This window comes from Ovis canadensis, chromosome 7, assembly GCF_042477335.2.
Source record: "Ovis canadensis isolate MfBH-ARS-UI-01 breed Bighorn chromosome 7, ARS-UI_OviCan_v2, whole genome shotgun sequence".
Classification (NCBI taxonomy): Eukaryota; Metazoa; Chordata; class Mammalia; order Artiodactyla; family Bovidae; genus Ovis; species Ovis canadensis.
The window spans coordinates 87,074,856-87,087,955 of record NC_091251.1 but is presented as its reverse complement, the minus strand read 5'-3'; the positions used below and the strand labels follow the sequence as shown (position 1 = coordinate 87,087,955).

Genomic DNA, 13,100 nt, shown 5'->3' with positions numbered 1-13,100 from the left:
ACTTGTCCCTGCTCATCCCGCCCCTCTATCAGAGCGCCAGGTTGAGCTCCCTGTGTATACTGCAACTTCCTACTAGCTATCTATTTTACGTATGGTAATGTATGTTTCAATCCTATTCAATCTGAAAGACATTTAAACCCAAGTGGTAGCAGGCTGTTAAAATATCTGTCACACCTGAAACTAACACAGCATTGTAAATCAACTTTAATTGAAAGAAAGAAAAAAATATCAGCTGAGATTCTTCCTAGACTCACTTGGCTCTCTTTAATACTACATCACATGAGTTTGGGACAGTCTCAGTTGAGCCCACTTATTCTGTACAACAAAGAATAAGTCTTTCTCAAGGGTACCAAAAGTCAAAGTTAAGGGTTGTAAGGATGTGGATATACACACAAGTGAAGATCTAAATGAGTGCTTACTTCCCGCAGCTCATGTGATGCTTATCGGGCATTCCCAAGCCCAGGACGAGGACACAGTACTTCTGTGCCAAGTATTTCTGTGCTGCTTCTAACTTACTGATAATCACTTCCATTTCTTTTTTCTCTACAAGGCCCCTGAAAAGAAAAACAATAATTTGGATTAATTTGGTAAATGTCTTTATCAACTAGTGAAAAGTTAGAAGTATAAACTATTTTGAAACAGAAGTGAGTAACACATCTCACTTCTCATTTTTTTTTTTTGAGCTGCAGCAGAGGAAGGTCCTCCAAGTCCTTTGACATTTATCATTGTAATCAGCATCTCAATTTATGCCGAATATTATTAATTTATTTGGTTTTGGTTGCACTGAGTTTTCGGTGCTGAACACGGGCTTTCCCTAGTTGCAGAGGGTTACTCTTCCGTTGCAGTGTGAGGGCTTCTCATTGCAGTGGCTTCTCTTGTTGCAGGGCACAGGCTCCACAGCGTGGGCTCAGTAGTTGTGGCTCATGGGCTTAGTTGCTCTGCAGCCTGAGCGATCTTCCCAGATGAGGGATCAAACCTGTGTCCTCTGCATTGACAGGCGGATTCCTATCCAGTGTACCACCAGGGAAGTCCTGAGTATTAATTTTTTAAAGATTCTTTATATATTGTGCTATGTACTCCTGAGTGTTCATTGGAAGGACTGAACTCCAATACTTAGGCCACCTGATATGAAGAGCTGACTCATTTGAAAAGATCCTGATGCTGGGAAAGATTGAGGGCAGGAGGAAAAGGGGCTGACAGAGGATGAGATGGTTGGATGGCATCACGGACTCAATGGATAGGAGTTTGAGTAAACTCCGAGAGTTGGTGACGGACAGGGAGGCCTGGCGTGCTGCAGTCCATGGGGTCGCAAAGGGTCAGAAACGACAGTGTGACTGAACTGAACTGATGTACCCTTAATTTTATACACAGACAGTCCTAACTGAGTACAGCTCAAACAACAAATTCCCTATCCTAGTTTCTGAGGCAGTGAGCAGCCCACTTTGCTGCTGTTTTGCTATAACAGCCATGGAGACTTTTTCCCACCTTAGCTTCTTGAGGGTTTTCTGACGTTACTACTATGTTTGGGGGCTCAATGTTTGAACTACTCAACGTTTACCCACCGTCAGTTCTTTGTTTGCTAAAAAGGCACTTGTGAGGAACTACTCTGGGAACTTTGGCATCAATTACAATCACCTCCCTGCTTCCCTGTAAAACACAGCCCCATCCAACTGAATTGCAAATATACTTTCTAAAAGACAATCTGTTTTTAGGTTATGGCACGTCTGAAGCCTAATTTTAGAAGCTTCGCAGTACAATATAGCAGGAAACAACATTGCCAACAATATAGTCCAATGATTGCTATTGAAAGTGGCACTCTTTTGTTCTTGCCCTTTTGTTTTCAGAAAGATTTAAACCAGATGAAACGCACTTTAAACAACAGGAACGGCATACTGCCCCTTCTGTTGTTAACCACTAGACTAACCACAGGAGGATAAGCTGTGGGGGGAAGGGAGTGGGTTTAAGGATAATATAGATGTCTCCAAGCACAAAACTTTATCACACGTGGTGAGAAGGCCTGTGAGTCATCAGAATAACATGAGCTTCTGCAACAGATAAAAGTGGGTTCCAACTTTAAATGCCCAAATATCATATAACCCAACACATACTCTCCCACGAGCACCCCAATGACCATCACTCTTTCCGGCCTCCGGTGCTTTCCTTCAGAAGCACCACCTGCAGCCTTCACCTCTACTTTTCCAGATCTGCCAATAGCTAATCTCTCCTGCTGCTGCTGAAAACAAAGCAAACCAAACAACAACGAAGAAATGGTTTGAAATGTTTGGGCAAATGGTTCTTAAGTCTTAATAAGTGTAAAAAACTTCACCTGGGGTAATTGCTAGAAGTCCAAATTCCCAATGCCAACTCTTTCAGATTTTGGTTCCATTAAGTCTGGGTAGAGCCTGGCATTTAAAACAAACCCAGGTATAATCCTCTGGAAAAAATTTTGGTAATAATTTCAAGTGCCACACAATTGGTCATAAGTTTTGATCCAACAATCTCTCCTGTAAATTTTTTTAAAAATCATCCAAAGTTAGGGGAGAAATGTAATACATGAAGATATCAATGCAATTATTTATGTCTATCAGAAAACCTGGAGACTCCAAAAATATATAAAATAGAGGGATAATAGGAATAGTAATACAGGCTATAGTAACACAGCCAGTTACTGTTTAAGATCTTGACAAGAATCTAACATATGAGTTCCTGTGGGATTTAAGCCAGGCACCAAAGTCTGTGCTGTTATCACTATATTACATTGCTTCTTAACAGGCAGATTTATAAGTCACTAACATATAGTGGCTCGAAGGAACATTATGCCACCATTAAAAATTATAATTATGAAGCTTGTAACAACTTGAAAATATGTATGATGTTTAAAACTGCATACATAATTGAACCTTTGTTTGGAAGCTATAAGTCCTAATTACAAATGGATAACCTTAGCAACAGAAAGCCAATCTGACTAGTAAGGGCTGAGAGCATACCACACAGACATAGACTGTGGAGTTAAAGAGATGTGCATTCTAGTCTCAGCTCCACCACTAACTTGGCAGGTAACGTCCAGCCAGCTATTTAAACTCTCTGAGCCTTAGCTTCATCATCTGTAAAATGGGGATAAGACTTCTTCTGCGGGAATGAGGTCTTTTAGTCATCTAAGATCATCAAAGTGTATCTTTGATATCTTTCTCTATCTCTTCCTGCTCTCCTCTCACAGGTTATAGGCTTTCCTTCCAAGTGCCAACCACTAGGTTAGAATAAAATGCATTATCTTATCTAATCTGGACAATAACTGAAAGTGAGTGCCACTATTATCTCTATGTCAGACCTCATTATTTTGACTGGAATTAATTTTTAAGTTATGCCCAGAAATCTCAATTTAATTTGCTTTAATTATAATAAATAAACCAATCAACTAATGGAGACTTCAAAGTGAAGTTATGCTTTTTTAGAATCACACCACAGAACCATTACTTTTAAGGCTTGAACTTTTCAGTCATTCTGTAACTGATTCCTTCTATGAAAATATACAAATATCACTGAAAAAAAAGTGAGTGTTAGTCGCTCAGTTGTGTCTGATTCTTTGCAACCCCATGGACTGTAGTGCCCTCAGACTCTTTTGTCTATGGAATTCTTCAGGCAACAATCCTGGAGTGGGCAGCCACTCCCTTCTCCAGGGTAACTTCCCAACCCAGGGATTGAACCCAGGTCTCCTGCACTGCACGCAGATTCTTTATTAGCTGAGCCACAGGGAACCCCCAACCAAATATTAGTGGGTTCTATAATTTTAGTACATTTCAAAAAATAACTAAGAAACCTTTCTTCTCTGTTATCTATTCTTACAGATTAAGAACTGAAACAATGTCTCTGGCTTGAGTAGCAATAACCTGCAGAATTTGAAAACACCATACAAAATAAAAGCTAATATGCTACCAAAGTCTAATAAATTTTGTCTTTGGAAACAGTAAGACTTCTCAAAGTTTCTGAGCCCACAGCTGGCTTGAGCCCCTCTGCTACCATAGAAACACTTCATGATCTCTGGCTGCTCTGGCGGATGTTGCATATTATAATGGCTTTACTGGAGTAGCAATGTTTGAATTATTTATTTGGTTCCTTAGAAAACTGCTATCCCAATACATTCATCTGTCCACAAAATGTTTCTCAGGCTGCTTGTTTATGTGCAAGGATTTTGCATTTTGAAAACATTCCACAGCAACAAACTGGTGACTCTTATCCAGCATTCCTAAGAGCTAAATCATTGGGTTGGTTCCATGCGTACTGGGGAGGGCACTGGGAAAGTTTCATGGCTTGCAAAGGTCACCATGCCTGAGAGGCATTGTTCCGCTTGGGACGCTGAGTTCTCAGATTCTTGCCCTGTATAGCTCTGAGCCACCTCCACCTAAAGTGATTAAATTCTTCATATGTAGCCTACAAAATCTTGTTTTCTTCTGTGATGTGGAATATCATTTGGGTCATACCTATTAATTTTTTTTAATTCTTAGTTTTTTTTAATTAGATGCTTACAAACCCTTTAGCAAGAACTTTGTATAAGCATGAAAAACAGAAATAATATCTATATCCACATTGTTCAATATGGCTGAGAGCCACATGTAGCTGCTGAGCACTTTGAGCAGCTAGTGCTCAGCTATTCCTCAATTCCTCTGAATATTATAAAACAGACCTTATTTCAAAAACTTGCTAAATAAAAGTATTTTATTAATAACTTCCTAACATTGACTACAAGTTGGAATGATTATATTTTTGAGTCATTGGATTAAATAAAATACCTTGCTAAAATTAATTTCACCTGTATCTTTTTGCAATTTAAAAATATAGCTATCAGAAAAGTTTAAATTACATACATAGCTCTCAAAAGTTGAGCATACTCTTCTATTGGGCATTGCTGGTCTATATTATTTGGAATATTTCATTAACAGAATACCTGTCTGAATTATTCAGTGAGCGTTAAAACTGGAGAACTCCTCCCTGTAAAATGTTTAATAATAATAAACATTTTATTTTTTTATCTTATAAGAGAAACATTAAATAAACATTTTATCTTAATAATCCAAGATTTCTCAATTTCCATCGTCTCTTTAGCCTACACAGAAGTTAGTTCTAATACTGGCAGTGATAAAGCTTTAAAGTGCACTATGGGGAATTTCCTCGTGGTCCAGTGGTTAGGACTGGTGCTTTCACTGCCAGGGCCCTGGGTTCAATCCCTGGTGGGGAACTAACATCCTGGAAGCCCCGAGGCTTGGCCAGAAATACATAAATCAATTTTTAAAAAATGCACTATAAAATTCTACTTACACCATATAGCTTTTGGGTTTCTTTTCTTGTGAGATTTTTTCCAAGTAATAATATAAGTAGTACAACAATGCCATAAGGAAATTGTCAAGATTCTTATTCCTATGAGATTAAAATGAAAATAATGTCATTAAAATAATGACAACATATTTCAATCATGAAGCTAGTCATAAAAAAATACATGGGCACACAACACAAGACTAAGTAGAAACACATGTCAGCATACCCATCACACAACTAGTTTATATTTAAAATTCTACATACTGTAACTGTTGAAAATATAAGAAATCTGACTTTTGTAAACAAAACTTTTTAGGAGGTCACAATTGAATTACAATTTTGCTTATCAGTTAGTTTTCATTTTAAAAAAGTTTTTAAACTACAGGTAACTTTGTTGTTTAAAAGATGTACACAAATGTACGAGGTAAAAAGACTCTCCCCTCGCTCTTTTGTCACCATCCTACTCCTTAATGGTACCCACTGTTAAGAGTTTGGCATGAATCCATCCTAACCTTTCTACAGCACAGACAATCACATATAAGGTCCTCCCCTACCAACACACACATATGCATGAATATATGCCTTAATTTTTTTGGTAACAAATGGGGCAATGCTGTATACACAAGTCTTTGCAACTTGCTCTGTCCCTTATCTGTGTAGGGTGGACCTCTTTCCATGATACCATGTATAGATTTTTCTCATTTTCTTAAACAGCTGGATAAAGTATTCTGTAGCTCATAATTTAACTAATCCTGTACTGATAGATATTTAGGTTTTTTAAAAAATATAGACATTGCTGCAGTAATCATTCTCATAGCCACATTTTTGAGTAACTTCCTAGAAGTGAAAATGCTAGGACACAGAAATCTGTAAAGTTTCATAAGTTTTGCTCTCTAAAAAGATTGCATTGATTTACAGTCCTACGTCATTTGTTTTAAAACTAAAAGCCTTTGTTTTCTTTCCAAATATTCTTACAAAATTTTTGCTGCTTCCTTTCTAGCCCCAGATGGAAATGTTTACTGTGGTATGCTTTCCTTAAGCATACCTTGAGAGCAAGATGAAGATGAGCAGTGCAGACTTTTTTTCCCATGATATTAATAATTACCTGTCCTAGGCTGGGTTCTTTCAGAAACGTGCCATGAGACAGATGTGAGAGTAAGTAGTTTACTTGGAAGTGATCAGAGTAAACACCAGTAAGAGAGCAGAGAAGTGAGATAGAAAAGGGGTACTAACAAGTTCATTATCACTGTGTAGTTCGGTCCCATGGGGGACTCTGGGAGACAGTGTAGAAAACTCAAGAGTTATCCTGACAGGTGGAAGGTGGGCTATTTATCTGCCAACTCTCCCTCCAGCACGTCACTGACTGGAGGCTGCTTCTGGGACGCTGACTCCCTAGTGCCCCGAGCTTGCCCTGTAGTCTGGCTGAGTGTGCTCCTGCTATAGAATAAAGCATCAGGCAGAGACTCTCAGATGTTTCCCATAAATGGTCTTCACTGAATGCTGAGGGAATCTGAGGGTGCTCCCACAGTTCAGGATACCCATTTTCCACCTGCGGTCGCAAGTGCAGCTGTCACCTGGAGCACCTTCCACGAACAGCCACCTGCAACAGCAGGACTTCCAAACTTGTATCTGAGGAAACTGATGCTTAGGAAGGACAAGAAGCTGTGCCAGAGTCACACACCGAGTACTTGGGGCTGCCAGACATAACTAGTGGAGAACACTGATCTTCCATAAGTGAGCATGCCCTTTAACTAACATACACACAGTGCATACTCACTGGAACTCTGACAATATGCTCTTCATACTCCTTGACTTTATTTTGGGCCCCTGTGACCTGACTTTTTCTCCCTTTGGTCTCAGTCTTTGAAACAGAATCCTGAGAGGATGGCTAGCACAGAGCCAGCTCTTTCTGCTAAACTCAGATTTTTCATCATTTATCAGATGGAATGACTTCAAAATAAAAGATAAAGGATCTAAAACGTCTCACAAGCATTACATACCTCATAAACGTTGTAAAGGAACAGATACGCGGCATCTCGGTATCTTGTAGCAAAAGCAAAGCCACAACTGAAGGGAGAGAAGATGGACAGTTGAAAGAGGGACAAACTGCTGCCTTAGAGGCTGACACAAGGGAACATATGTAAGGATGATGACACAGTTACTCACATTTAGCATCATGCAGTGTAACGTTGCCCTGCTGACTCCGTTTCTCTAAGCCTCTGGGTGACTTATCGTCTCTTAGAGCAAACCTTTTATCTGTCAACCTGTTAGGGGATATGACAGTCTCTAGTAGTGCTTTAAAATTTTTTTTTAATTTTTGGCTATGCTGGGTCCTTGTTGCTGCAAGGGGTTTTCTGGTTGCACAGAGCAGGGGCTACTCTCTAGTTGTGGTGAGCAGGCTTCTCATTGCCATGGCTTCTTTCGTTGGGGACCATAGGCTAGGGCATGCGGGCTTCAGCAGTTGCAGCTCATGGGCTCAGCAGATATGGCTCCCAGGCTCTAGGACGCAGGCTCAACAGATGTGGCACACGGGCCTAGTTGCTCCACAGCATATGGGATCTGCACAGCAGGTGGGGTCTTTACCACTGAATCCCCAGGGAAGCCCTTTAGTAGTACTTTGAAAGGTTTTAGTTGTATTTAATCTATCCTGAGGCACAGAAAGTATTTACTATAAAGTAAGAAGACCCTGAGTGTTATGCGTGGGTTTCATTTAATATAGGATCATTTTGGAATATATTTTATTAAACATTGTATATACTGTGCTAGGGATAGGAGGAATGCATACTGCCTGACATAAAATGAAAATACCAATTTCACCCAAAATAGAACATTTAGCTCATCTGTTTTTGGCATATCTACCATTTTCAATTCTTTTTACAAGTATAAGAAGCTGAAAATTCATTTGTAGCCAAATTATCACAAGGATACTCTATTGGGATGACTAGCTCCTATCATAATTGTGAAATAGTGCATGTTCTTTCCTTGATGCATATTTGCATTTCAACTTAAGATGATGAGAGTGATATTTTCTTAAGAGTTTGTAGAGGCTTAAGCCATTCTGCTAAGAGGCGCTATTAGCAACACTGCCATGGTGGTAGTTAAGCTACCTGTCTGAAGCTGGACCATCAATTTCAACAAAGTGAACTGCTTTGCCTTTCTTTCCTCTTTCCTTGGATTCTACTGCAGGTGTAAAACTGTAATAGAAATGAGAAAATTAGGAACTTAATCTTTTCTTGGGAGAAACTAATCAGAGCATTGCCACAGCTCATGGAACCTTAGGACTGATACGTATTGTGAGTGTCCTGGAGAGAATCGAGGCACATCCACTCTTAATCCATGTATTCACATGCAGAACAACCACCTAGGAAAAGATGAAAAGATCGGACTTTGTATTCAGCATTTACGTATCACCAGCCCCCAGAATACCACCATAAACAAATCATTTCATCTGAAAATCCAGCTGTAACTTCACAAGAAATAGAAGGCTTGTGATCGATTTGGAAGGATTTTTTTTGATTTACTGAGTACTTGTTACATGCAAAGTGCTTTGAAGTATGGTCTTATTCAATCCTCATAGCAACTCTATAAGGAAAATATTGCTACTGTCACAATTTTTCCATTATGAGAAAGACTGAAGTTTAGAAAGAGATTAAGTAAACTGATCAAGATCACTTAGCAAGTGTCAGAGCCAGAACCAGGGCCAGTTCTCTAGCTACAGAGCCATGTGCTTACCCACCAGGCAGTCCTGCCTCCCAAGCAGGACTCAGTTGTCATCACTGTGGACTCTTCTAAAAGCTTGATTATCTCTAAGAAGGTTTCAGGACCCTTTACTTAACTCAGGGTTTCTTAGGCTCTTTAGTTTGTGAACAAGCATTATTGAGCAGTAATGGGCCTAACAAACAATGGCCACAATTAAGCAACAATAAATATATACTGAGGCCATACTCTGTGTCAGGCATTGCTGTAATATCAAAAATAAGTGTTGTCTGACAAGAGTGTCCACTTTCACTACTATTATTCAACATAGTTCTGGAAGTCCTAGCTACAGCAATCAGAGAAGAAAAAGAAATAAAAGGAATCCAGATCGGAAAATAAGAAGTAAAGCTCTCACTGTTTGCAGATGACATGATACTGTACATAGAAAACCCTAAAGATAGTATCAGAAAATTACTTGAGCTAATCAGTGATTTTAGCAAAGTTGCAGGATACAAAATCAATACACAGAAATCATTTGCATTTCTATATACTAACAATGAAAAATCAGAAAGAGAAATTAAGTAATCAACCCCATTCACCATTGTAATAGAATTAAATATCTAGGAATAAACTTACCTAAGGAGACAAAAGAATTGTACACAGAAAATTATAAGACACAGATGAAAGAAATCAAAGATGACATAAACAGATGGTGAGATATTCCATGTTCCTGGCTAGGAAGACTCAATATTGTGAAAATGACTATACTACCAAATGCAATCTACAGATTCAATGTGATCCTTATCAAATTACAATGGCATTTTTCACAGAACTAGAACAAAAAAAATTTCACAATTCATATGGAAACACAAAAGACCCCCAATAGCCAAAGCAGTCTTGAGAAAGAAGAATGGAGCTGGAAGAATCAACTTCCCTGACTTCAGGTTATACCACAAAGCTACAGTCATCCAGACAGTATGGTACTGGCACACAAACAGAAATATAGACCAAAGGAACAAGATAGAAAGCCCAGAAATAAACCTATGTACCTATGGGTACCTTATTTTTGACAAAGGAGGCAAGAATATACAATGGGGTAAAGACAGCCTCTTCGATAAATGGTGCTGGCAAAACTGGACAGCTACATGTAAAAGAATGAAATTAGAACACTTCCTAACATCATACACAAAGATAAACTCAAAATGGATTAAAGACCTAAATGTAAGACCAGAAACTATAATACTCTTAGAGGAAAACATAGGCAGAACACTCAATGACATAAATCAAAGCAAGATCCTCTATGACCCATCTCCTAGAATAATGGAAATAAAAGCAAAAGTAAATAAGTGGGGCCTGATTAAACTTATAAGCTTTTGCACAGCAAAGGGAACTATAAGCAAGGTGAAAAGACAACCCTCAGAATGGGAGAAAATAATAGCAAATGAAACAACTGACAAAGGATTCAGTTCAGTTCAGTCACTCAGTTGTGTCCGACTCCTTGTGACCCCATGAATTGCAGCATGCCAGGCCTCCCTGTCCATCACCATCTCCCGGAGTTCACTCAAACTCACCTCCATCGAGTCGGTGATGCCATCCAGTCAACTCATCCTTGGTCATCCCCTTCTCCTCCTGCCCTCTATCCCTCCCAGCATCAGAGTCTTTTCCAATGAGTCGACTCTTTGCACGAGGTGGCCAAAGTACTGGAGTTTCAGCTTCAGCATCATTCCTTCCAAAGAACACCCAGGGCTGATCTCCTCTAGAATGCACTGCTTGGATCTCCTTGCAGTCCAAGGGACTCTCAAGAGTCTTCTCTAACACCACAGTTCAAAAGCATCAATTCTTCAGCGCTCAGCAAAGGATTAATTTCCAAAATATACAAGCAGCTCATACAACTCAATGCCAGAAAAACAAACAACCTAATCAAAAAGTGGGGAAAAGACCTGAACAGACATTTCTCCAAAGAAGACATACAGATGGCTAACAAAGACATGAAAAGATGCTCAACATTGCTGAAAATCAGAGAAATGCAAATCAAAACCACAATGAGATATCACCTCACACTGGTCAGAATGGCCATCATCAAAAAGTCTACAAACAATAAATGCTGAATAGGGTGCGGAGAAAAAGGAATGCTCTTGCACTGTTGGTGGGAATGTAAATTGATGCAGCTACTACAGAAGACAGTATGGAGATTCCTTAAAAAACTAGGAATAAAACCACCATATGACCCAGCAATACCACTCCTAGGCATATACCCTGAGGAAACCAAAATTGAAAAAGATACATGTAGTATACGCTCATGTAAGAATCGAATCGCCAGTCTATGTCTGACGCAGGATACAGCATGCTGGGGCTGCTGCATGGGGATGACCCAGAGAGATGTTATGGGGAGGGAGTTGGGAGGGGGGTTCATGTTTAGGAATGCATGTAAGAATTAAAGATTTTAAAATTAAAAAAATAATAAATTTATTTTAAAAAAAGATACATGTATCCCATTGTTCGTTGCAGCACTATTTACAATTGTTAGAACATGGAAGCAACCTAGATGTCCATCAACAGATGAATGGATAAAGAAGTTGTGGTATATATACACAATGGAATATTACTCAGCCATAGAAAAGAACACATTTGAGTCAGTTCTGATGAGGTGGATGAACCTAGAACCTATTATACAGAGTGAAATGAGTCAGAAACAGAAAGACAAATATTGTATTCTAACATACATACACAGAATCTAGAAAAATGGTACTGAAGAATTGATTTATAGGGCAGTAGTGAAGAAACAAGACATAGAGAAAATAGACTTATGGACATGGGGAGAGGGGAGGAGACGGTGAGATGTATGGAAAGAGTAACATGGAAACTTACATTACCATATGTAAAATAGATAGCCAATGGGAATTTGCTGTATGGCTCAGGAAACTCAAACAGGGGCTCTGTATCAACCAAGAGGGGTGGGGTGGGGTGGGGTGGGAGATGGGAGGGAGGTTCAAAAGGGAGGGGATATATGTATACCTATGGCTGATTCATGTTGAGGTTTCACAGAAAACAAAATTCTGTAAAGCAATTATCCTTCAATAAAAAAATAAATAAATAAGTAAAACCATTCTCTGATTACAGGCAATGCACAGACTCTCAGGATTATTAGCAAATGCTTAATAGGAAAACAGAAAAAAAGCCTTTTAAAGACCAGTAGGATGCAGTTCCTGCCTTATAAAGAGTGTATTTTCTAAGAGAATTGTGGTGTCTACCAAATACATTAGTTTGGCCGCCATTGTGGATTATGATGTTTATTTTTCTGCCTGAAATAATGCCACATTGATAACATGATCTAGAAGTTTAATCTCTGCCCACAGTTACAGGTCTCTTTGTTAAGTTTAAGTGTAGATATAGTAGATAGCAGCACTTTCCCCCAGAATTTAATCATTCTCTAAGCATGCACATACACTCTTACCATATCCTTGTCAACATAAGTTTTGAAACAACTTCCTTTACATTTTTTCTGGCATTGGTTGCCCACAAAGTCATAATTTTAGAGAAATACCTGCCATGGGAATAATAAAGTTAATCAGTTTGGTACTTTCTTCTTCCAGGAGTTTTTGCCAACATCCTGGCAATATTCAGATTGAAAACTAGGTTAGAATCTAAAAGCATGTATATACTTTTAAATATGTCACCTCAAGGGAATGACTTTTTTCTTTTTTCTTTTTTTTCAGAACATTGGCACCAAGTTGGTTAGCAGATGATTCCTGAACTTTTCATTCTTTCTTGTCCTCTTCTTATCACTGGTCTCCATGGATTGGGTATTTAGGGGGAGGGTGTGCTGAAATACTGAAGGAATGGTGAGAAAAAAAGAAGTGAAAGGATACCAAATGGTGATAGTGGCTATCTCCAGAGAGAGATGGGGATTGGATAGGACGGAGAGGGGGTATGGTGATGAAGGGAGCTATCTTCCCCAGCTGTATGCTTTTGGATTATTTGAGGTGTTTTTTTTTTTTTTTAATAACAAGAATTTGCGTCATGTGCATCCTGCCATGTCTAACTCCTTGTGACCCTTTGGAGTGTAGCCTTATAGGCTCCTCTGTCCATGGGAT

The 13,100-nt window shown here is 39.0% G+C and overlaps 1 protein-coding gene and 1 long non-coding RNA gene across 9 annotated transcripts in view; both read right to left on the bottom strand.

The window, feature by feature from the left end:
- Positions 1-13,100, bottom strand: part of PPP1R36 (protein phosphatase 1 regulatory subunit 36) — a 36,306-nt gene that overhangs the window by 18,623 nt on the left and 4,583 nt on the right. For 6 of the 8 annotated variants that reach the window (XM_069596798.1, XM_069596795.1, XM_069596791.1 and 3 more), the window contains exons 3-7: positions 8,418-8,504; positions 7,477-7,574; positions 7,311-7,377; positions 5,314-5,412; positions 420-554 (exon numbers count right to left, since the gene is read on the bottom strand). In XM_069596798.1, coding sequence (XP_069452899.1) covers positions 420-554; positions 5,314-5,412; positions 7,311-7,377; positions 7,477-7,574; positions 8,418-8,504 — 486 coding nt within the window. The remainder of the gene's footprint in view (positions 1-419; positions 555-5,313; positions 5,413-7,310; positions 7,378-7,476; positions 7,575-8,417; positions 8,505-13,100) is intronic. The other 2 variants (XM_069596793.1, XM_069596794.1) reach the window with 1 other exon arrangement.
- On the bottom strand, positions 8,539-10,638 carry LOC138443814 (uncharacterized). Its single transcript, XR_011258312.1, has 2 exons — positions 10,578-10,638; positions 8,539-8,671 (listed from the first exon to the last, which is right to left on the bottom strand). It is a non-coding gene; the product is annotated as an uncharacterized lncRNA (long non-coding RNA).